The following is a 23,031-nucleotide window of genomic DNA, read 5'->3' as shown; positions in this document are numbered from 1 at the left end:
TGCTTTTGGAACACCCCTCAAGCTCATCAGGGGACCTTAGACGGTAGTGTGCAGGTGTGTAGATTCCTTAGAATTCCTAAAATACTACAAGCAAGAAAGCGCACCTAAGATACTCCAATTTGCCCATGAGAATGTGCATACATGTGTTCAGCGCTGTGAGAGGTCCTTTCACGTCCTCAATATAATCCAGCTCTCTCTCTTTTCCGGGGTCTGTGAGGTAGGTGAAGGCACTCTGCCAGTGCCGTCTACTTGCCAACTTCACTTCGGCTGCCATCGAAATCTGGGCGAACGCCTGTGACAAGTGAAATGATAAGCACGGACCCTATTTATTCACCTCTTCCACTAGCGCGTAGGCCACATGACGGCCAAAAGCTTTTCCGTTTGCTTCTAGATACCTTTCCTCGAAGCTTCTCCGACATCATCGCCATCACGGACAGCCGCGCCTTCAATCAACACCAACCACGATGGGCAACCCCGAGCCTGGCGGCACCGCGCCGATGATCGTCCTCCACAAGCACGGCGATGTGATCTTCGAGTTGGGCGGGGGTGACGGGGAGCCGTCTGCACGCCTTCTTGTGGCATCGAATATCCTCACAATGGTCTCGCCGGTCTTCCGAGCTATGTTCACCGGCGGGTTTGCTGAGGGCCAGGTAATGGTTTATACATCATAACTTATAGCTATTTGTACTTACGGGTTCAAGGATCTCTCCCCCAGTTTGCCACGGGTCGTCCCCCTACCCGACGACAACAAGAAGGCTATGGAGCTGCTTTGCCGAATCCTGCATTTCGACACCAACGCAATTCCAGCCGAACTTGATATGGACTCCTTGGTTGAACTCACGATCTTGTGCGACAAATACGACTGCGCTACTCCCTTCAGGTTCTATGGTAACGTCTGGGTCTCTGCTCTGCTGCCACAGGCTTGCGAAAAAGGCTTCGAAGAGCTTCTATCTGTGACATATGGACTTGATCTTCCGGAGCCTTTCATGGAACTCACTGAAATTCTGGTCAAAGAACTTCCAACGCAGATTGATACTGTTGCTACTTGTAGTAGAAGTGGATCTAATGTTGTTTTCGAGTGCATAGCTGGTAAGCCTGTGCCCGTCAAAGTCTTCTTCTAATCTATACTGATCAGTTGTTTCAGCACACCTTGCGACAGAGCGACTGAATATGCGCACACAGCTAGCCATTGCCTTCGAAAAGACTGTGTTCAAACCCATAAAACTGGCCAGGAAGTACCTAGGAGAGACTCCTTGTATGCACTATCACGTCGGTCGGTATCTTGATGTCCTGGAGAGCGCTGACCTCTGGCCGCCTTTGGATTGCGTTTCCAAGTTGTCGCTTTCGGAGATGGAGCAAAAGATCGTTGATCTACCTTCAGTCTCAAACCCTGCGTGCTTGATCCTAAACTGTAGTTGCAAAGAAGGCAACGAGTTAGCGTGTCCACCCCGCGATGAAGGACTACGAAGGGCTCTTCTGCAAGCTTTGGAAATAGCTAGAAAGCAATTCAAAGGTCTCTGCCTCGACTGTTGGAAGGAGGGAAGACAGTTCTAAGACAACAACAGTTGCCGCGTTAAACATTGAGCACAGCTCACGCTTCGGACTCGCTGGATACGGAAACTACCACGAAGGCTTTTAGCGATACCGACCCATTTCTCCGAAGGCTCCAATCCTTTAACTAGAATTTAGCGCATTCAATCGATTGGAAGTCCTCATAATTTTCATTGTAAGCCTTTCTATGCCATGTGTATTTGTGTGAGACGACCTTAAAAAAGACCGCTGCAACCAAGTGCAGACAACCACCTGCCACTGCATGAATTGCCCCAGTGAGGTAAGAGGTCTGGCAAGAGAACCCAATTCTGTCTCATTTGGTTTTCCGAAAGCGTATCGAGGGCTCTCAAACAGTGCCAAAAAGGCGTACTGTAGGCCATTCACCTCCGTTTTTCGTTTCCATTAACACAGACCAGCGTCCCGTGGCTACATCCATCTGCATTTGAACCTGCTCCTCTTCTTTCCCTCTCGCTGAAAAGCTCCTGTCTTCATCGAGCCGTCATATCATCTTCGGCCATTGTTCCCCCGTCCCCAGCAGCTATATCAACAACAAGTCGAACAACACCCATCTCCTCAGCTAGGTGTAGAGCTTCTAGAAAACCTATTGACATGAGCGTGTACAGCTGTCTGCCGCTGCGTGAGGTGCCCCAGTGAGGTGCAATGTCTGCCAGTAAGATCAGCTTCCGCCTCGCTTGAATTTATGAAAGTGTATCGGAAGGCCTCATACAGTGCCAAAACAGTGCACCATCGGCCAATCACCTCCATCTCTCATTTCAATCAGCACGGACCAGCGTCCCGTGGCTTCTTCTATCTGCTTGTTAAACCTGCTCCTCTTTTCCTTCCTACATTCGCCACCGCATCCTCTCGGACCTCAACAACCATCATGGACACTACCGAGCCAGATGTGGCAGCTGGCGTAGGAAGGGCAAAGAATCAGTGAAGGAAGCATCAATTGTATTGAGGTTGTAACGAGAGACTATATAGTGAAGAGAGAAGAGAGGTTTGCAGGTGGCAACGGTGGCAACGGTGGCAAGCACCAGTCAAGCTGAGCATTCAGCTGTGTTCGAGTGAGCTGAGTCTTCAGCTGTACATTGAAAGCTGAGAGGAGTGAATAGAAACGTGTTACTGGCTGCCAAGATGGCAGGCCGCCCGACAAACCAAAGGAGACAATAGCTTTGGATAACGGCGACGTTATTCTGTCCCCCGGTGACGGCAGTACTCGCCTCCTTATATCCTCAAAAGCCCTTACACTTGCGTCGCCGGTATTCAGAGCCATGTTCACTGATGGATTCACAGAGAGCCAAGGTCAGTCTCTGCTCCGTCAAAACTCTTAAATATATGCTGACGTACATTGGAAGACTTGTCCTCCGCATAGCCGCGAGAGGTCCCCTTACCGGATGATAACGAAGCCGCCATGACGCTGCTCTGCAGGGTCCTTCACTTCGATGCCCAAGTCCCGGAAGTCATCAGCCTAGCAGATCTAGTGGACTTTGCGACTGTCTGCCATAAATACGACTGCGCGGCATCCGTCAAGTCATAGGCTCTTGTTTGGCTAGCCTCATACCTACCCCAAGCCTACGAGGAAGAACACGAGGCTCTTCTATACGTCACGTTTGCTCTGCGTCTCCCGGGAGCGTTCAGGGTGACTACGGGAGCTCTTGTCTTCGACCGCTTTCGTACTGTTGATATTCGCGTCGCTTGCGCTGGTCATGAGCACCTCATGGAAGATCTAGCTGGTAAGCATCTAGGCATGCACGCGGGGCATGGAAAAGGTGGCACACTAATTCTAGAACAAGCTGCCTCGTGTGTACACCTGTCTGCCACTGCTTGGGTTTCTTCAATGCATTTTCAGAAATCGAAAGAAGGTAGTTGCTCTTCGCCTTGGGCTATGTGAAAGCTTGTTGAAGCACTCCATGTAGTGGCAGACAGGTGTACACACAGACAGAGTACATTAAGTAAGACGAGTGTGCCACCTTTTTCGTGCCTAGCGTGGCATGATCAGTTGGTGTTGAGAAATACTAAAGTCTTGTATAGCACGCATCGAGCAACGTCGTCTGAGTTTTCGACAGATTGTTCCGTGGACTTTCGAGTCTGGCATTGAGTCGTTCGTAAACTTCCAATTCACCGACGGCCGCTCAATTCCCTGTGTCCACTTCATCATTGGCGAGTACTGGAGGTACTTCGACAAGCTGGACTCTGGCCTCTCATCCTTGGCCTTAACCGTCTCAACTTTTCTTCCATCATGCAGAAAGTTGCCCAACTGCCGGAGACCACCAGCTCGGTTTGCTCAGGTAATTGCATCTGTACAAGCCCGGCAATGAGGCGGGATGAGATCATCAAGAACCTTCAGAAGAGAATCAGTAGCATTGGTGAAGGTAGCAATGGGCTGTGCTTGGAGTGTTGGATTGCCAAAAAGGAGACTATCTTTGTCAGAAAAGGGTCTTGTGAAAATGGACATGGCCCTTTCAAGACCTTGATAATGACCGAAGAGCATCGAGGGAAATGGGATGAGTTCTGGTAGGTCTGGGCTCTTCATTTAACCTCGCCACTAGGATCCAACGTCAGCATGAAGAATCAGAGGAGCGAGTGCGTACAAACATCAAGGCCCTGATCGTGCTCGCACAACCTATCATGTACATCTTCACCAAGTCAGCTATGCGAAACGCGCTCTATCTATGGATCGTTAGCACCATCATCGGGCTTGGGCAAGATTATGCTACCGCTTGGGGAGTATTCAATACGATCCCGATAGGGACTTATCATGGTGCCAGTGCAGGCATTGCAGAATTCGACCTTGACCTTCATTGGGCATCGATGGGCCATTGGGGCGATAGGGACAACGGTCCTAGACATCACAAGCAATAGCTTGAACTTATAGAAATCAACAGAAGAGGTGAAACCCACCTACTGTAGTCTTTGCCTTGAGTTCTATATAAAATAATGATTATGACAAGGAGAAATGCCGCGTGTCGCACTGACTTTGGGCATCATTGGGTGGACAACGGCAATCTCATAGCGAGCTCAATCAAGAGGCTGCTGACGTTGGACTTATTGCTGAGATAGCTGTTAGGGACGGGAGAGCGACAGCCGAAGATGGAAATCACGGCCCGATGAAGAAAGGAGCTTTCCAGTGAGAGAGAGAGAGAGAGAGAAGAGAAGCAGGTTCAAAAGCAGATATATGTAGCCACGGGACGCTGGTCTGTGTTAATGGAAACGAAAAACGGAGGAGAATGGCCTACAGTACGCCTTTTTAGCACTGTTTGAAGGCCCCCGATACGCTTTTGGAAACCCAAATGAGACAGAATTGGATCATATTGCCAGACCTCTTACCTCACTGGGGCACCTCATGCAGTGGCAGGTGGTTGTTCGCACTTGGTTGCAGCGGTCTTTTTTAAGGTCGTCTCACACAAATACACATGGCATAGAAAGGCTTACAATGAAAATTATGAGGACTTCCAATCGATTGAATGCGCTAATTCTAGCTAAAGGATTGGAGCCTTCGGGGAAATGGGTCGGTATCGCTAAAAGCCTTCGTGGTAGTTTCCGTATCCAGCGAGTCCGAAGCGTGAGCTGTGCTCAATGCTTGATGCGGCAGCTGTTGTTGTCGTACGATTTTCTTCCCTCCTTCCAACAATCTAGACAAAGGCCTTTGAATGTCTTTTCAAAATCGTTCAACGTTTTCAGGAGTGAGTTCTGATTCTCCAGTTACCTGTCTGACGTTTGAGCACCAGCACATACATCCAGGTCTCGGGTTACATTGCTGGAACTGCAACTTTGGTATATTGGCCACTTTGTCCTTGAGCTCAGAGAGAGTCAATCCAGGAAGACGATCCGAAACAGTCCAGAGCCCGGATTTTATCAACTTGAAAGAATATTGGCCAGCGATGCTCTCCACGCCCATGCAAAGCTCGTAATCTTTGTATGCTTCCAATGGCCCGAAGATCGCGGTTTCGAAGGTAGTAACAAGCTGCCTACGCATTTCGAGTCGATTAGCCTCAATGGACCCTATAGATCAATCGTCAACAAGCGGCATAGAGTCATAGGTGGCTTTACTCCATGGACTTATCAACCAAGCGTTGGGGTACCAGCTCAGATCCGTAGCCAGCGCAGGCCTGCCATCCGGCTCGGTGGTGTCCATGATGGTTGTTGGGGCCCGAGAGGACGCGGTGGTGGATGTAGGAGGGAGAGAAGAGGAGCAGGTTTAACAAGCAGATAGAAGTAGCTACGGAACGCTAGACCGTGCTGATAGAAATAAAAGTAGAGGCGAATGGCCCATGATACGATATCTTGGCACTGTTTGAAGATTATGTACTTTATCACTACTATTGTTATTACACAACACTATTAACCATCATCCTCATACATCACGAGAGTCTGGGAAACTCGTCTGATCCCTTCGTGTGGGTACGGCATTGCAGAGACGTGAGGCAAAATTAGGTGAGTTCTCATTAGAATTAGGAGCTCTACCTGGATTTTAGAGTCTTTCAGTGCAGTGTCTCTATCTCTATGGGGAACTATCGCACGTGCGTCCTCGAAAGCCACCTCCGCCATCCCTACGCTGATGTGGCAGCTGTCTACGCGACAGCTCTCAGTTCTAGTGCGGTATGCGGCATTTCTCCGGGTCGTAAGTCTCGGAGTGGGGAGTCCTTCCTGACTCGGGTTGTAACAGCTACAACCTAGGATCAACAACTCATACGGTTCACGGTCACCTACGTACAGACTTGGAGTTGCTGGCATAGTAGCTGCCTACATGCCTAGCCAGTTACAACTTCTACAGAGAGTGGTTGGGGTACGGTGGCCTACCCTGCCTAATGCTGCCTACTGCTGCCTCCAATTAGTGCTTCTGCCTATGCATACAGTCACTTCCTACGTAGTATATAGTTTGGCCTTCGGGCCCCCGAAATAAGACAGAGTTCACATCAATTTTCAACCTGAGTTCCTGCCTTCCAGCAATCTAAGCAGAGGCCCTTGATGCAACTAATGTGCTTCCAGATTTCCTTTCGGAGGAGGAGTAAGATGAGCGCGGGATTGCATGGAACATAACGACATACTCCAGAATGCGGATCGCACGTGCATTTGGGCTAGTCAATGCTCAGTGCTGCTACTTTCTTCCAGAGTTCCGTCATCGTGAGAAGAGGAATCCGCTGCGAGAGCGGCCACAGTCCGACGTTTTGGAGGGCGAGAAAGTATTGCCGAACCGTCGCCGTTTGACAATACGTGGACGACTCCAGGAAAGGCGTTATATGGTTCTCGAAATCTGAGATTGCATATTGCCTCCATTGGATTCGCGCCATTTCGCACTGCTCTTTTTTCGTTGTCACTTGTCAGCATTCGCTCAAAATACATCGAGACATGGGCCATCTTACCAGGAAGGTTCTTGTCAAGATATACATGTCCATTGACGGTAACAGTATCGATTTTCACACAGCGATCTTTCACCAGCAACTCAGTAACTTTGGTGAATTGTGCCGGAAGGTCAAGGCCGTGTGTGACCAACAAGAGCTTCTCAAAGCCCACTTCACCAATTCTAGGCAAGAGCACGGTGACCCAGTGCATAGCCCAAGGTCGCACTGCTGCAGCGCACTGATACTTATCACAAAGAACCGTGAGTTGGGCGAAGAGTTCCAAATCGACGACGGCCGGGACTTTAGCATGGTTATGATGGATAATGCGGCAGAACAATATCGTGGTGGCTTCGTTGTCATCCGGTAAGGGAACCTCTCGTGGCGATGCGGAGGACAAGTCTGCCAGCGTACGTCAGCATAGGTTTAAAATCTATGATGGAGCAAAGACTGACCTTGGCTCTCTGCAAATCCACCAGTGAACATGGCTCTGAACACTGGCGACGCAAGCGTAAGGGCATTCGAGGATACGAGAAGGCGGCACTCGCCTTCAGCGCCGAGCTTCAGGATCACGTCGCCACGACTATCCAGAATGAGCATTCCTAGACCAGGGTCCGTGGTCGCCATGTTGGAGGTGCTTAGTTGTAAACCAAGCTGTTTGGCAGCGCGGACGGCGATGATGTCGAGGCGAGGAAGAAAGTCGCTGCGAAAGAAAAGCTTAGATGTGCAAACGGAAGGTATATTATGTAATCAAGTCCGCACTGGTGAATGGAAGAAAGGGAACGACTTGCCATTATTGATTTACATAGAACTCGAGGGAAAATAGGTGGGCTTTACCTCTTCTATCGATTTATATAAGTTCTGGTTCCTGCTTGTGATATCTTAGAGTGTTATTCCTATCGCCTAAAACTTATTAGTTGTCCTCAGTGCTCTTCTGTCATTATTAAGGTCTTCTCAGAAGTCCCATGTCCGTTACAAGACCCTTTTCTGACGAAGATGGTTTTCTTTTTCTTTTCGGTAATCCAATACTCTAAGCACCGTCCAACTACAAGCTCATCAATGCGACTGATACTCTTCTGAAGACGCTTGGGAATCTTATCCCGCCTCATGACTGATTTTGTGCAAACGCAAAAACCCGAAAAAACCGAGCTCGTGATGTCCGGTGGTATGGGTTGGTGAGAAGTATCATTGAGATACAATGGCAAAGATGGGCAGGAATCGCTTCCTTCCACCTCTACGCTGGAAGCCACCATAATAAGGAACATACGTTTTTAAACCAAACCTTTCACATTGTATGATAGTAGGTATTTTATTGATGCCATAACGTCCCAGCACTGCTCCAACACTATCGAATTGTCGTGCGGAGAATTTTAGTCTTTGAGTGTCCAGGGACATCTCCAAGATACGTTGACAATTGCAGATGTAACGCGTATCTGGTAAGTCTTGTAAGTTGAGACGACGCCGTTCTGGGCTGGGCGATCCAACCAGGCCACGAACTGGCAATGATGATGACCGAGAATAACAGCATCGAACACTGCATATAATGAGCGGCCCATCTTGGCTGTGAATCTCCCGATACAATGCCTCGGAATAGAAATCCGTACACTCGTTTACCACTGCGCGAGGAGCTTCATAGTATTTTCAGCATTCCGAATGAGGGAGGACTTCGGCATTTTGGACAGCCAGTGAACTCGCCAGGCTACCCCAGACAGCGTCAGCAGGGCATACGCAAATAGGAAGTGTATCCGCTACCACCGGCTGATATTAGTACGCTGGGGCCCACCAACAGTGGCAGGACAGTGTACGGATATCTATGGCAAGGCATTGTAGGAGGGCTAGAGTACTTTCGAATCCTCGGGTGCATATACCGTGCGTATTTTGTTCAATCTCGAGAGGTAGTTCGCGCCCTCGCAGCCCAGTGCTTGTGATGAACGGTCAGAATGACAAGCGGATGACAAGCTTACATCTTGTCCGTAGTTTTGAGGGCGATATGTATATTGAGTAATGATGCGGCGTCGCAACTTACTTAATCCTTATCCCCAACTTCAACGAGGAAGATGCCGACCTCCAGCGCCTCAAGCCCGCCTTGCCTGACGAGCTTCCCATCCTCAACACTCCACTCTTCAGAACCATACAGCACACTCTCGACCGCCCTCACACTCTTCCCTTGCAAAGAAAGCCTGACGCTGGTAGCTACGTCCGAGTACCCCATGTACACCAAAGTGACCAGCGCTTTCCCAGACGCCTCACCTCCCCACCAGTGCTTCACGTCCACTAGCCCCGCATCGACTCCATCAACCACCACATCCGACGGCGATGTATAAAGCAGGAAAGTCGTGGCTAGGTCTCCCGTCACCACCTTCGCCAACCCACTCATCGCATCCTCCACCGCCCCATCCGTAGGATAAATCCACGCCACCACACCCTTGGCCCCATGATTCAGTCTCAATGCCGCCATCACAGCCTCCTCTTTCCCCGTCGGCCACCTCTTCCAAAAGCTCCCCTGATCATAGAAAGCTTGCGGCACGCCCCAAATACTCTTCCTCCCCTTCCCCTGCTCCGCCAACGCAATGAGGCCGAGCCACTCTTGATACTTCCCGTAGGTCTCTATTCGATTCGGGATGTCTAGGAAAGGGTTCGCCACGTACGCCGGATATGCGTCGTCGTACGCATGGCAGTTGTCGCAGCCGCAGCAGCCGTAGGTGGTGTTGCAGACCGTGTCGTAGACGATGCTGTAGCTGTTGTTTGTTGCGATGGGATAGGTGTCTTCGAGGATGATGTCGGCGCCGGAGGTATATTCGCCGAAGTGGAAGTTTGCGCAGTTTAGGACGAGGGAAACGGGGTGGTAGGGGTCTGCTGCTTGGAGCCAGCTGTAAGCAATTGAGGTGGCGTTGAGTGGGTCGGTTTGGCCGTCGGGCTCGTCGGCTGTGTAGTAGAGGAGGAGTGAGGGGTGAGATTGGAGACTGGCGATCTGGGCGGTGAGGGATGATCGGTTTTGGTACGTGTGTCTCATATCGTACATGACGTAGATCTCGAGCTCGTCGCATATGTCGAGGAAGCGGGAAAAGATGGCGTGGTTGAATGGATCTGTGCCACCCGGTGGTACTGGATGGATCAGGTTGAAGCCTTTGGAGCGAAAGTCGGTGAGATTGGTCGGAGACGAGCTGTTGGTGATCGTCGATGAGATCCAGTCCCAGCTTGTGTAGAAGGAAAAGGGAAACAAGCCTTTCCAGAGGTTAAGAGTGCGTGTAGAACGAATCATTAGGCCACCATGCTTCTGATCCATTCGGACGACACTACCTGTGTCGTTGCGAGGCGGGAGCACTCTCACTAGCGTTGTTGTCTGGAACGTTTGAAGACCATCGGCAGAAGCACAGATAACGCTGATGGGATATGGTACATGGCTTGCAGGGAGAAGGTGAAGGGGGAATTGAATCTCATTTGAAGTAGTATTGACGCCCACATCGGTCCAAGGAACGAGGACGTCTCCGGTATTAGAGCTTATGATTTGGATCTTGAGAGTAGTGAGGGGTATAACATCGTTCGTTCCAGGCACAAACGTAGAATTGGAGAACGGTTTTCCAAAGACGTAAGAAAAGGGTGTATCAACGATGAATGATGCATCAACATCACTTTCCAGGTATCTATCCATCCGAGGATAGGCACGAAGGTCTAAAAGAGGCGTTTTCGAGATCGCCTCTGGTTCTACTAAGGACCCACCCGGATCGAAAGAGGAGTCCCTGACTCTAGGATTACGGACTGATACTAAGAAAGGGGGAAGAAATTGACAGCTCACGTGTTCCGATACGCTTTCCCACACCAGATGTCCACGCCTGGCGGACCGTTGAAAGCAACCGAGTTTTGGAGGACTCCGAAGCCAATTAAGGCCTGAAACCACCACCAAGCTGCCATCGCAACGACAGGCAAAAGCAAAGCAAAGAAAGTGAGGGTGCGTGATGGACCCATCCTGGTGGGTTGATGTTGTGTTTTCTAGGAACGATGAGCAGACGTTGCATCCATCTTAGCAGATCTGCTAAGTCAGCAAGGATAGACCAATAGGAAGGCGTTCTACTGTATATCACCCTATGACCCTTACCTTTCGAACTACCTGCCTAGATGGCGTTAGCAAATGTAACCAACGTCATTTCACAGTACACAGCCTCTGTTCGGGTATCACATCGGCTTGAAAGTTCAAGTATTCATTTTCTTCCAAGATTTGGCACCCATCGGTAGGTTATACTCCAGTCAGCAAATCAGGAACTCACTTGAATCAGCACTAACCAGATCATGAACCAATCCATTTGCACTAACAGTAAGGGCTGGCTCTATGCTTTTTCTTGCAGGTGTATGACGATTATGTTCTTGGCAACCCCATGGTATCTTCTCTTTCCCTCCGAAATGTCCGAAACTCCTGATCAATGCCGCCGTAATGAGATCGCTTTTACGCCAGGGAAAACAAGGAGACCGCCTTTTAATACTGCCTGTGCAACCTCCGGAGCATTCGGAGCACCTCCATCGGTAGCAGCTAACATCGAAAGTCAAGTCGTGAGAGTGGCTCGACGACCATTATAATACACACAATCAAGAACCACGATTTTCCGTCATCGAGTCTCCCACCAATGCTTCTTCCTCTCGCCTCCTCCTGCATTCTTCGCACTGCGATCCGTCCCCTTGGCGGCAAGATGGTAATCCCATCGCTCCCGCTGCTCCCAGAACCACCACCGGCCCAACATCTCTGCTTTCTGTATCCATTCGACCGCCGCTTCGCCTTCTTCTCCTTTCATGTCCTTTTTGACCTTTTTCACAAGCTTCTCAATCGTCCATCCCTCGATCGCGTGTTCTTCCGCCGGGTCTTTGGCGACATCCGTAAACCGGAGCTCGGAACTTGAGCAAAGAGGGAAGACCAGTCGATAGGATGTTGCAGCGGAAGAGATGACCATCACACTACCACCTGGGTTGATGACTCCGAAGTACCACAGCTGGCGTCCATCTTTCTCCGGGACGAAGGTGCGGATGAGTGATTGGCCTTGGTATTGTTGGATTAGTTGCTGTGCGGTTTCAATGGCCGGAGCATCCAGCGAGTGGGTTTGGATGAGGAGGTCGAGGAGGGTTGGAATGATCGAAATGGAGGTTGTTTTGGCGGTAAGCTGAACGCGGGGAAGGTTAGGATGGACGAAGAGTAGAGGAACGCGGAAGTTGTTGACGTGGCCGTTCTCGAAAGTTGAGGTGCTGCCGTCGATTGTGTCGAAGGTCATGCCACTGAAACTTGGTTAGATGTGAAATATAGAGACGGAATAGAGGAGGAACCGTACTGATCTCCGACCAACACGACGAGGGTTTCGTCAAGCACCCCAACTTCTTCCAGCATGTTGAATATCGTATAGATCCACTCGTCTTGGTACTTGACCGTGTTCAGGTAAGCGTTGAATGAATCCTCAGCACCCCATCGGTTTCTCGCCATATAGTCCTCATCCTTGCCCCATTGCTTTGGAGTGGAATAGGGATGGTGGGTTGAGCTTGTGATATGAGACAAGAACAAACGCTTGTTGCGTGCTTCCGCGTCCGTGAATAGGTCCCGCATGTAAGGCAGCACTTCAGTCTCTGGAAACCCGAAATAGTTGCTCTCTGGTTGTTTGGGTGGGTAATACTTCGAAGAAGAGTTGAGCAGTGTTGACTTCATGATGGCCTTGCGGAATCCCATATGATCATCTAGAATGTCCTGCGAATCGAATTGATCGGTAATTGACTGAACGATTACCGACTCCCAGTCCGAAGATAGGAAGTCTTTCTCGCCGGCGTCCCTCTCCTCCTTCGGCGCAGTTTCGTTTGGGTGCTTGTTGAAGAGGTCCAGGATATGCGGAATACAAGGCTGGTAGATGTGGCCCTTAACCTCCTCGGTGAAATCCACTGGTAATGGCTCTACTCCACAATGTCCGCCAACCAAGCTCTTGAAAGTATATCCCGCTCCGGTGTACGCTCCTTGGACGTTGATGCCTCCGAAAGACTCGTTGAAACGATCTGTCCATTTTGCAGGCGCAGCTCCGTGAACTTCGTCAATTGCTAGGTCGGCGAAACCCATAGACTCGCCTGTCAATAAGCTGGCAATAGGTGTCATCTCGAACAGCTTCTCGTCCAACTCATGCATATCGTCGAAACGGCTCCAGGATTCCTGGATAATGTCGTGAATCCTGCTTTCCTTTTTGAACGGGAATATGTCCTTCCGCGTGCTTTCGAGCGTAAGCACTACGACATGCTTGATCGAGGGTCGTTTTTCGTCATTGGCGAAGGCATCACCAAGGCTGCCAAGAATGTCCTGGTCTAAGTTGCTGACCCGCAACGGGTCGCAACTTGGGTCGTAGAACTTTAGATTATCGGTACCATTTCGTGCAATACACTTCGCGGACTGTGGCATCCATCCAGCAAAGTTCCCAACGGGCTGCTCCCAGGACGCATTCGCAAGAAGTTGCTCGAACGGGAAGCCGACCGGGTTGGGTGGACGTGGTAGGCAGAACTCGGAGTTCCTAGCATTGAAAAGCAAGGATCCGAATAACGTGAACGGTAGTGAGCCCGACATGTGCGCATAAGGCTGAGTCGTTGGGCGGACCACTTGAAGAACAGCACAGGCGCCGACCGCAGCAAGAACCGCAAGTACGGTTAGTAGCGTTCTCCGTCTACTAGGTCCTACGGGCTTTTCCTCGAATTCCCTGCCCGTATGTTAGCACTTTCCTGAAGACAAAGGGACAGGTCGTTGGCTCGGCCCGCCACTGTTTGAAGTACTTCAGTAAATCATCAGGGCCATGGAAATGCGGTAGATCAACACCTTGACGCATTTTGGAAGCCAAAAGGGTCTGCATTGCAGGCCTCAAGGCGCCACATTTCCAGACCTGATGACCTCGTGAAGCGTCTGAAGCAGTGATGTGTGCGGAATGGTCACTAGCGCGGCGCCCGTAGATGTACGTACTCTTCATCTGAGCTCTCGTCATCTTCCGAATGGCGAGAGACTTTACTATAACCAACGTTCTTCCTGAATACGACCTGACGAAGAGCTTTGAATGCCGAAGCAATGCCCCCAAATACTCTGTCGACGAAATCATAATATCGCGGTGTGAGAAGCCAGGATATGCCAACGAAGCACAAGAGGGCCAGAGCAAACTTCGGGAAGCCAGACATGAGCAGCTTCATGCCGGCAGGGTCGTTCGCAAAGTTTCCAGCGGCGAGCCATTGCACTTCTCCGCCTGTTTCGAGGTAGAAAGATACTTGGGCTGCAGAAGCGGAGGCAGTGATGAGACTAGGTGGTAGTTAGTATAGAGCAACGACTAAATAAGGCTTGGCTCAACGTACGTGAGAAGTGCTCCGAAGATCCTCCTGGGTACCTCGAGTTTACTTCTGTCTTGCCGAAATAGCAGCGTTTTGGACAGAACAACCAGTATGGCATCGGGCAAGAGGAACGTCGGGAGGTAGAGAGTAGTGAGTATGAGTGGAAGAGATATCCTGTGGCTGTAGAGGTGAAGCAGCTTGCTGGAGAAGGAAGAAACAATTAGTAGAGTGAATTGGAACTTGGTGTCCCACAGGAAAGAAAAGAAGTCTAGCATCCTCGCGGCTGATCGCAACGGTGAAGAACGCGTGGGGATGTTGTGGTCCGCCATGGCACGCGGGAGGGCAAACGGCGAGCACACGATCACTGTGTCCTCGGCGCAGGTATATGAAGCTGGGTCGCGTCACCTGTGTCGCAAATAAGTAATGAAACGAAGAGGCCCCAGCTCCGCCTTGGGGATGCGAAGTCTGTGCATGCCATTTGCCAGTCGAAGGCAGTGTGCCGGCGTCAGCCTCCCGATCTTATTTACCTTTGGGAAGCCACGCTGGAACGGCGCCTCTTCTACCAACGCAGCGCCGCGCTCGAAGGGGACGCAAGCGCAAGCCCCGGCGCCGACAGGCTTAGATTCCTTCGACGCATTCAGGGAGTGCAGAGCATGTACCTTTGTTGGCGGTTGTACTGCGGCGCTGTTTGCTAAAAATACGAACTGCAGGCCGCTCTGTGGGCCAACGCGCCGTGCCGCAAGAATGCTTGTGTCGCCCCCAACCCAACGTTGCTTGTTCCTGTCCGAGAACCCTTCAACACATGGACTGCTGTTAGGGAGAGGGGCGGTGCAGCTGGCCGCGCTGATGGAATATTCATTAGCATGAGGTGATGGGGTGCCCTGCAGCGCCACAGACTCGGGACCAGTAAACAGTTCCGTGGCATCGAGGCGGCGGGGACGGCCCCCCATGCTAACCACTAACGGCGTGTGGGCAGAGGAGCTGAGTATGGCGGCTGAAGTGCGCTTCAGGGGTGCCGCAGAGTAGGTGAGTCTGGCCCAGCTGGGCTTCTTATTTAGATCGCGCCATTTATCGTATTCTTTTCCAAACGCCTCGCTTCTGACTAAGAAAAAGGACAGTTGTTCCCGTGATGATGGCGAAGACTTTACTGCTTCACAGAGACGAGTTACCGACTTCACAGAGCTGCTCCCTGGATCGCTTCGCCGCAACGAAACTTGTGGGATGATTCCCGGCGGCTGCCTGGCCGGTGTTTCACACGGGCTTCTTCTGGCAAAGCGAGGCGATGCAAGGCAGACTTGTAGGTGCTTCTCCGGCGCTTCATGCCGCTGGTCGCTCGTTCAATCCTTCCAAAACCTTGGAAGGCCACTAGAGGATCCTCGAGCTAGCGGCTGTGGAGCCGTTGAAGCTACTTCGAGGCCCTTGACTCGACAGCGACGGCCCTGCACCGCAAAAGCTTGGCCGCGGGAGCCGTGCCCGGCTGTTTGTCCAATAGCAGACTCCGGCGTTGGCCCTCGATCCGACACACCCATTTGATCGGCCAATTACCAGAGAAGTGACTTTGGCGTATGGCTGCGTAAAAGCTGACGCGTCCCTCATTTAACGCCTCTTCTCCCTTGCTTTCCTCTGCAGCTCCTGCGGCATGATGATCACCGCTTTTTGCAAGGTTCTTGAGCCTTTTCCCATGGACCAAGCAATGCTAAGCTTCACCAAGCATTGCCAAGCTTCGTAAGCTATTCTAGATAGGGGTAAGGTGGGTAGAGATTGTGAATGCATGGGCCGGGACCCCTGAAAACTTCCAACGCCCTTTCACAAACAGTGGGTCGATGATCAGCCTGCCTTCTAATCCTGGAGAGGGCGTTCCCACCAACTGGGATGTTCCGCTGAAAGCGCTGACCGCAGTGTGTGAGGAGATGCTGTGTGACAGTAACAGGACATTAGTCTGTTGTCACCTTTTTCTCATTGATTAGGATGCCTAGGGTATCTCTAGAAGTCTTCAAGCATATGATCTATATCCCCTCCGATGTCTTTCTAGGGCTAGACATCACGGTCATAGCGAGGTGATCGATGGAACGGTCATGACCATCCTTCAGCGTCTATCGAGATTGCTGATGTGGCACTAAACGACGCGGGACCTTGTAAAACGTGATGAGTTTCAATAGGCCCATTCGTTTATCGTGCACAGCTCGTCAGGATAAGGCGCGCGTAAGCACTGTTGATTCTATTCCGACAGTTGATAGTCACGTGATGAGCGATATCCGGTTGAAGCACTATTGGAAGACGTGTCATGCATCATTAAAGCTCTTATCGTTTACTAGCTACGGGAGCTTTGCAATTTCTACTTATACGACGTGAGCTTGTACAGTAACCCGACTTCATACCCTTCTGGTTTAGCGCATCCGGACGTCCTACCCTTGTACCGAATCCTCAAACTCCCTCTCTTCCTTACCACCCAACCACCATAGTAAGCCATTCATAGCACATACGGCCGCCCCCCTTTGCTTGTATATGATGGCATATTCTCCAGATTCTTGATCGACGCGTCGCTCTCTCCCGCCTCAAGCCGCTGCACGAATACTTCCGGATCGAACTCCAAGCCCGCCGGATTTGCCGCAAACACGGGCGTGTCCATAGCAATCTTCGTTTCCTCAACCGTCGCAAAGTTATCAACGAACGTTTCGATGTCATTGCCATCCGGGTCCTTGTAGTAGATGCTGGTGGTGGGGCCATGATTGACACACCAGTACGGCTCGATACCGTTGGCCTTCCTCTGTCTGTACGCCAGCGCGAGGTCGAAAAGAGTCTCAAAGGCGAAGGCGGTATGCACGAGGCCCGTGGATTGGCGTACTTGTGGGACACACCATTCGAAGGCACATATGCCGATGCGGTGGTGTTCGTCGTCGTAAGTTATGAAGGCATTGTGGTCGTCTTCGTAGTTTGCCTCCGCGCTCAGAAAGGTCTTGTAGTAGTCCACCAGCCGACGGTAGGTAGATGGTTGTGTCTTCAACACGAAGTGTGCAAGGCGGGCTGGCTTGAGGACGGTTTTTCCTGGGTTGGAGAGAGTGGGAGCTTTAGATGGAGACATGTTTGCTGGAACTGGACAGCGCTGTCACGTAGATGCTACCAAGCTAAGTTGTTAGAACATCTCAATTTTATATTCTATTTCTTTTGACCCCAACAAACTCCATCATCAGGTTTACAAAGCCAAAAGCGGATACGGAAGCATTACGGCAGGGCCTCATCGCATTTACCGAACATTCCCATCTCCGAAAAGCCCCCATTCGGGACCCACGCATCTCTCCTATCCGAAGCTAGAAGTCGCTCCTATGAATGCTAGGCCTTTCTGCACCCCGCATCTTGGCACCTGTAGAATGCTTGGAAACCTCGCGAGGTTTTTGTCATCAGCCATGTGTATATCGGGCAATACTGGCCCCCGAAGACCGAAGATATCAGACGACCGGGACTTCGTCCGGCTCATAGTGCAGAAATGTGTGGGAACTGCACGTGGAGATCAGGACTGCACGTGGAAATCAGGTAACAAGAGGCCCCACTGTGAGAATGAGACCAGGTGCTTTCATTTCTAAGCTGGCTAACTACCTATCCGACTGCCCGAATCCTTTGACTCAAGTTCATTGGTCGATGATTTGTCGAAGCCCTTCAACTCATGGCTTCACGTAGTCTGCTCCTGCAACCAAACCAGGTGCTTTCTCAAAGAACATAGTCCTCGACTTGTGCAGCCATACCACCCAACTAGGCACTCTCCACCCGAAAAGAACGCCCACACCGCCCTCTGGTCCAATAGGAACGACTTGCATGTCAGACTCAATGAGTTTGAGCTTGCTTTCCTTCAAGACCTGCGGCATCGTCATTCCCGTTTCCTTGCCGTCCTTCTTCCGTGCCGCGACAGCAAGCTGGTACGAATCGAACCACACTGAGTAGCAGAGCGGTGCGACCGCATCTCTCACATCGAGAATGTTCCCTCTTGAGTACGAAGCAACGTCTCCGATGCCATATACCCCCGCTGGAGCCTCGAGAACGCGGAGAGTTGTCGTATCAGTACCAACACGAAGCCGCTCGTCCAGCCATGCGATCGGAAGGAAACTGGAATTGGGTTGACCGCCCGTGGCATCGATGACAAGATCGAACTCTTCGGTATTCCCATCGCTGAGCGCCAGAATCGTTTTGCCGCTCGCATTTTCCTTGGAAGAGAGGACTTTCAATCCATGAACGATGCTCACATTGAGGGCCTTGAGTTTCTTCTCCGCCGTTGCGCTGACACCTGTGTTCTTCAGATTGGAGAGAAGACGAGTCGTGCCGGATAGAAGAGTGATGTCTCTGTCTTTGAAGCGGTATGCGATCTCCCCGGCTGTCTCGACCCCGGATGGCCCGCCACCTACAATGGCAATCCGCTGGGCTTTCGGAAGACGAGCGTGTAGATCTTTGAAGGCGTCTCGGGTGATGGTGTAGTCTCCGTGGAGTGTCCAGAGAGCGCTCTTGCTCGTGGTTCCAGTAGCGATGATGAGAGATTCGTATTCCAAGTCGGTGGTTAACCCATCCATAGGCTGCGTCACAATCACCCTCTTGCCGACCTCATCGATTCCAACAGCCTCGCCTTGGATGAAAGTGAAGTGTGATGGATTGTAGTCCTTGAAGGCTTCCGGGATAGAGAGGAATGAATGATCTAGTGGGACAGCTTCGGCAGAGGTGAGGGCTCGCGGAGCTCCGACTTTGAAGAAGAAGCGAGTGGATGGCGAGACGAGTGTGACTTTGTAGGTGCCAACTCCCATTGAGTTGAGAGGCGGGAGGACATGGCGGAGAAGGTAGTGGGTGACTGGAATGCCGGCAAAGTTAGCCCCGAGCACGACTATATTGTGCATATCGGCCCTAGGAGGTGCTTCGCTGTTGATTGAAGTCATGGTTGTGGTTGTAGACATGGCCTACCAGGCTTGGTAAACGGAAGGAAGTACCTAGGTAGGACTCCGAAGCTCGCCTGCAGCTACCATGTAAGTCGTCAGAGTAAGTAAAAAGTCAGATAAGGCAACTGTGATGAGCTAATCAAAGCTTCCTAGAGTAGCTCCTATAGATCCTTCCATTTTTGTCATGTTATCAATATAATCTCAAGTACGGTATAGGAACTGAGCCCCGAGCGGCAGATCAAATTGATTGATCCGAGGAAAGAGAAACGTCCCTTCCGCTTTTCCACAATTGCACAATGTGCTCTTTTGGCTGGCGAAATCAAGGAGGAATGTGAAAGCCTCTGACAAATGAACAGGGTGTCAGTGAGTGTCCTATGGTGTATTGTGTGCTGAATATATCTTTCCATCTTCTCGTCAGGAACGGGGCCTACCATTGCGCCTAGCTCATAGTATATGAGTTCGTGTAACTAGACTAGTTGATGCTAAGTTTGAGTGTCCTTGCTCCCTTAGACCTATGCTCGATTAGGCGCCACGTGATGGGCAACCGTACGGCATTCTAATAGCATGAATAGCACATTACAGTGGTATGATTAACACCAGAATGCTCTTTCACTCTCCTAAACCGAAATTTTATGATAGAAATGAGCTTTGCAGTCGAGTGTTTAGATTGGCCTAGCGCGGTGCTTTCGACGCGCGTCTGAGCACGAACGCGTTCCGCGACTTGCTCCCCACGTCAAACACTCAATTGACCACCAGCACGATGCCCAACGATTATCAGCCTTTGCCCCGCGGCAAGTCTGTACCCACGTACAACGTGAAGATACTCGCAGGCACTTCGCTCCACACGCCGACCAAGTATTTACAGAAACACCTACCGACTGTTTCGAGACCTGCTGTTCCATCACGCGTCTCATCCTCACTCAACAGCCAGTTGAACACCAAGACCATGCCTAGCGAAAAGAAGATAACGCCTCGCGGATCCTCTCGGAAGCCCCGCAAGTCTAAATCTACAAACAACCTGAGCGTACTCTCAGGCACTACCCCACCCGTTATTCCATCATCTCCCACGACGAAGGACCAGGCTGAAGAATTCGAGCGTATACTCAAACGAATGAAGACCTCAAACACACTGGTATCCGTTGGAGACATACGGCGCGCCCTCGCATCACGAGTCTCTTCCGAAGACGTTGAGCACTCCGACACCACAGAAAAGGATAAGCCATATGGCTGCACAGTCTGTGGAAAACGTTACACTAGCAGTTATGGCCTCGAGAATCACCTTTCACGCACGCCGGACTGCATCAATGGACCACAAGAGCGGTTTCATTGTAAATTATGCGGCAAACACTACAAGAACCCCGAAGGCCTCAAGGCCCATCACAAAACAGCGCCAAACTGCAACACCGGGCCTCCAGTGCTCCTGGACAATTCCGCTGGTAGGAAAAGGGGGGAGCCGCATCGCTGTGAAATCTGCGCCAAAGTTTTCGCGTCGAGCATCGGCCTCAGGTATCACCGCCAGTTTGCGGTGACAAAATGCAATTCTAGAAAAGCTGCCGGTTTAGCCGTCAAGAGTAAAAAGGCAAAGAGTTACCGCTGTGGGAGCTGCGGCAAAAGCTACAAGAACAGCAAGGGTCTCAAGTATCATCTAAAGGACGCGGCGGTAAAATGCACGATGCCCACGACAATACCTCCACACTTCGAGCCTGGGGCTTTCCCTCTCGCTATACCCGAACACTCCACCTACCTTAAAAACGCTTTTCGCGATCTCACCACGAAGACTGGCCTAGAGCAGAAACAGGCGATGGCGGGGGTTCAGTACTGCTTGGATTCGCTGGATGTCAAGATTCAGAGAGTCTGGGGAGGCCTGATCAAGAAAGCAGAAGAATACGGTACCGGCAATGGCGCTGAGGAGGATAAAGAGAATGACCCTTGGGAGGATGTCGTTAGTGTGGATGATACGGGGGATTCCAGCGATACAGAGGCATACGATACAGGGATATGGGCCCAGGAAAGGTCGGAGAATGAAATGGAAGATGTTGATGGTGTGGACGAGATGGAGGTTTACACAAACACCAAAGCGGGCGGGGATAATGAGGAGAAGGCGGAGGAGTCGACTTCTCCAACTGACATGTTGCCACATTGGGCTACCCCAAGAGGCATTTTCAATACTCTCGGGACAATTGGACGGAAAGGGACGAGCGACCAGGCAGTCACGCATCCGATCTCCGAGAGGGACAATCTTGACGCACGGGCGGCTGCAATGCACCCTGCCAGCAGGTGGAGGATATACGGGGGACCTATAACGATTCATGACCCATTACTGAGACGCATCAATAAAGAAGGGCAAATGTCATCGAAGAAGCGGAAGAGGAGCGATGTCATTGATACGGACTCCCCCGCCTCGAAACGCATCGATGCGGCAGCATCAGTCTCTCCGACTAGGAAAATCCTTCACACAACCGTGAATCCTGAACGGCCCAGTGCTACGTTAGAAGAGGGATTGGCGTCGTTTGTGAAGCATACAGCAGTGGAGACTATCGATCTAGGCATAGAATCGGAAGGTGAAGGGCCCGCCAACAGCGCGATTCCTGATACAGAAGCACCACTGCCTCCGACTGGCTCCAAAACCCGAGACTCGAGCAGCCGCGAGTATGATGGGTCAGCGAGAACCCCTTGGAGTTTGCCGGGGCAAATGGACTTCTCTCCCATGCCCGGAACGATATCAGGCCTCGTGGCCGGCATGGACGAGGCACAGAAAGTGGAGTTTTGGCAAGACTGAGGGCAGATGATGAAAGAGAAGAGAGAACGGGATCATGCCCGACAACTTGCAGCGACGAAGGGAGACGGACTGCCATCATCGCAACGGAAGCTTAGGACAGAAGGCCTGGATAGACATACCTTCGCAAGCGGACAAAACATTCCTGTGAAAGGCCGGAACGGGGGCAAGGCCTACAACTGGTTGGGCGCCGAGTATCTGGCATGGAGCAAAATCAAGATACGTCGCGAGTATGGGTTTTCCCACGAGGACTTCATCAGCAATTGGAGGGCAGAGCAGTTCCGGCTGAAGCATCCCCCGATCATTGATTTTGGCGCATCTCGGGTATACCACGATGCGTGGAAGGCGGGTCTTTCCCTCGAGCAGATCAAGGCAAAGAAGAACGAGTATGAAACCGTGGCAGCCAGGAAGGAACGTGGGTACAATTTGACATTTGCAGACTTGGAAGCGGCTGGGTGGCCAAGCTCGATGAACTAGAACGTACTGGTAGACTCGAGAGGCGCAGTTATTGTCGTGGTTTTGTTTCTTGTGGACGTCGAAAAGTGTTCCAGTTCCAGTTCCATTTCTATATCCCTTCCTCACACCACCTGGTGCACGTGAAGTTCCTTTAGAAGCGAGTAAGCGCAGAAGCAAGACTAGTGTTCGCATATATCAATCAAAACCGGAATTGGAATTTTTGCGGACTCTGATCGACTGCATAGCGATGGGATCCCCGTGATAAACCCCCTACATACCTCCTCTTCACGTATTCGCACTTTGACCCATTTACGAAAACGTGAAGTGCCTAAACATGATGCTATTCCCTCAACCCCGCTACAGTGCCTTGCTATAGATCTCAGTACACCACCCCGCCGCCCCTGTCTGTGAAGCTTCAACCGTACTAAGAGGAACTGGGGTTGCGGCGAATGCAACCTTCATCCAGTATACACCCTGCTGACGCTGTCCAGGGCAGCCTTACGGGCTTACCAGTTCCCCAGAATGCCCGAATTTTCTCTCTCACTCAGAATGCTGATAACGCTACCAAGCACCTCACGCAGTGAATAAGACTCGTGTACGAATATTCTATTCCTCAGCATCATAACACGCGCGACAGCTACCCCATCTAACCACTAAAGCACCAAATCCCCCCCCC

The 23,031-nt window shown here is 51.2% G+C and overlaps 10 protein-coding genes across 10 annotated transcripts; 4 read left to right on the top strand and 6 right to left on the bottom strand.

Annotated features, from left to right (window-relative positions):
- Window positions 1–491: 491 nt before the first annotated feature.
- BDZ99DRAFT_360876 (uncharacterized protein) lies at window positions 492–998 on the top strand (the record flags this gene model as incomplete). Its single annotated transcript, XM_033714679.1, has 2 exons — window positions 492–650; window positions 702–998. Coding segments are annotated over 2 exons (456 nt in total), but the record flags the coding sequence as incomplete, so codon positions are not given.
- Window positions 999–1,130: 132 nt separating this feature from the next.
- BDZ99DRAFT_281250 (uncharacterized protein) lies at window positions 1,131–1,709 on the top strand. The gene has a single exon (XM_033713999.1). The coding sequence runs from the start codon at window positions 1,171–1,173 to the stop codon at window positions 1,552–1,554; it is 384 nt and encodes a 127-aa protein (XP_033578789.1). The 5' UTR covers window positions 1,131–1,170; the 3' UTR covers window positions 1,555–1,709.
- Window positions 1,710–3,793: 2,084 nt separating this feature from the next.
- On the top strand, window positions 3,794–4,416 carry BDZ99DRAFT_519069 (uncharacterized protein; the record flags this gene model as incomplete). The annotated part of the gene is made up of 2 exons (XM_033725368.1): window positions 3,794–4,068; window positions 4,104–4,416. 2 exons carry the CDS (start codon window positions 3,794–3,796, stop codon window positions 4,414–4,416), a joined length of 588 nt encoding a protein of 195 aa, XP_033578788.1.
- Window positions 4,417–6,978: 2,562 nt separating this feature from the next.
- Window positions 6,979–7,798, bottom strand: BDZ99DRAFT_414378 (uncharacterized protein; the record flags this gene model as incomplete). Its single annotated transcript, XM_033716730.1, has 2 exons — window positions 7,349–7,798; window positions 6,979–7,295 (listed from the first exon to the last, which is right to left on the bottom strand). Coding segments are annotated over exons 1-2 (489 nt in total), but the record flags the coding sequence as incomplete, so codon positions are not given.
- Window positions 7,799–8,919: 1,121 nt separating this feature from the next.
- On the bottom strand, window positions 8,920–11,194 carry BDZ99DRAFT_475330 (uncharacterized protein; the record flags this gene model as incomplete). Its single annotated transcript, XM_033721978.1, has 3 exons — window positions 8,920–10,658; window positions 10,990–11,005; window positions 11,159–11,194. 3 exons carry the CDS (start codon window positions 11,192–11,194, stop codon window positions 8,920–8,922), a joined length of 1,791 nt encoding a protein of 596 aa, XP_033578786.1.
- On the bottom strand, window positions 11,174–14,485 carry BDZ99DRAFT_440765 (alkaline phosphatase-like protein; the record flags this gene model as incomplete). Its single annotated transcript, XM_033717732.1, has 4 exons — window positions 11,174–12,152; window positions 12,206–13,574; window positions 13,901–14,181; window positions 14,235–14,485. 4 exons carry the CDS (start codon window positions 14,483–14,485, stop codon window positions 11,495–11,497), a joined length of 2,559 nt encoding a protein of 852 aa, XP_033578785.1. The 3' UTR covers window positions 11,174–11,494.
- A 2,184-nt stretch (window positions 14,486–16,669) lies between these two features.
- On the bottom strand, window positions 16,670–17,383 carry BDZ99DRAFT_461798 (uncharacterized protein). Its single transcript, XM_033719700.1, has one exon. The coding sequence runs from the start codon at window positions 17,290–17,292 to the stop codon at window positions 16,681–16,683; it is 612 nt and encodes a 203-aa protein (XP_033578784.1). The 5' UTR covers window positions 17,293–17,383; the 3' UTR covers window positions 16,670–16,680.
- A 387-nt stretch (window positions 17,384–17,770) lies between these two features.
- BDZ99DRAFT_461797 (FAD/NAD(P)-binding domain-containing protein) lies at window positions 17,771–19,120 on the bottom strand. The gene has a single exon (XM_033719699.1). The coding sequence runs from the start codon at window positions 19,082–19,084 to the stop codon at window positions 17,870–17,872; it is 1,215 nt and encodes a 404-aa protein (XP_033578783.1). The 5' UTR covers window positions 19,085–19,120; the 3' UTR covers window positions 17,771–17,869.
- Window positions 19,121–19,883: 763 nt separating this feature from the next.
- On the top strand, window positions 19,884–21,902 carry BDZ99DRAFT_475326 (uncharacterized protein; the record flags this gene model as incomplete). Its single annotated transcript, XM_033721977.1, has 1 exon — window positions 19,884–21,902. One exon carries the CDS (start codon window positions 19,884–19,886, stop codon window positions 21,900–21,902), a length of 2,019 nt encoding a protein of 672 aa, XP_033578782.1.
- A 37-nt stretch (window positions 21,903–21,939) lies between these two features.
- Window positions 21,940–23,031, bottom strand: BDZ99DRAFT_281110 (uncharacterized protein). Its single transcript, XM_033713998.1, has one exon. It carries the CDS (start codon window positions 22,545–22,547, stop codon window positions 21,978–21,980), a length of 570 nt encoding a protein of 189 aa, XP_033578781.1. The 5' UTR covers window positions 22,548–23,031; the 3' UTR covers window positions 21,940–21,977.

Source organism: Mytilinidion resinicola (genome assembly GCF_010093595.1).
Source record: "Mytilinidion resinicola strain CBS 304.34 unplaced genomic scaffold BDZ99scaffold_7, whole genome shotgun sequence".
In the NCBI taxonomy this organism is placed as follows: Eukaryota; Fungi; Ascomycota; class Dothideomycetes; order Mytilinidiales; family Mytilinidiaceae; genus Mytilinidion; species Mytilinidion resinicola.
Note: the sequence above shows the minus strand (reverse complement) of the source record. Positions and strands in the feature narration are given on the sequence as shown.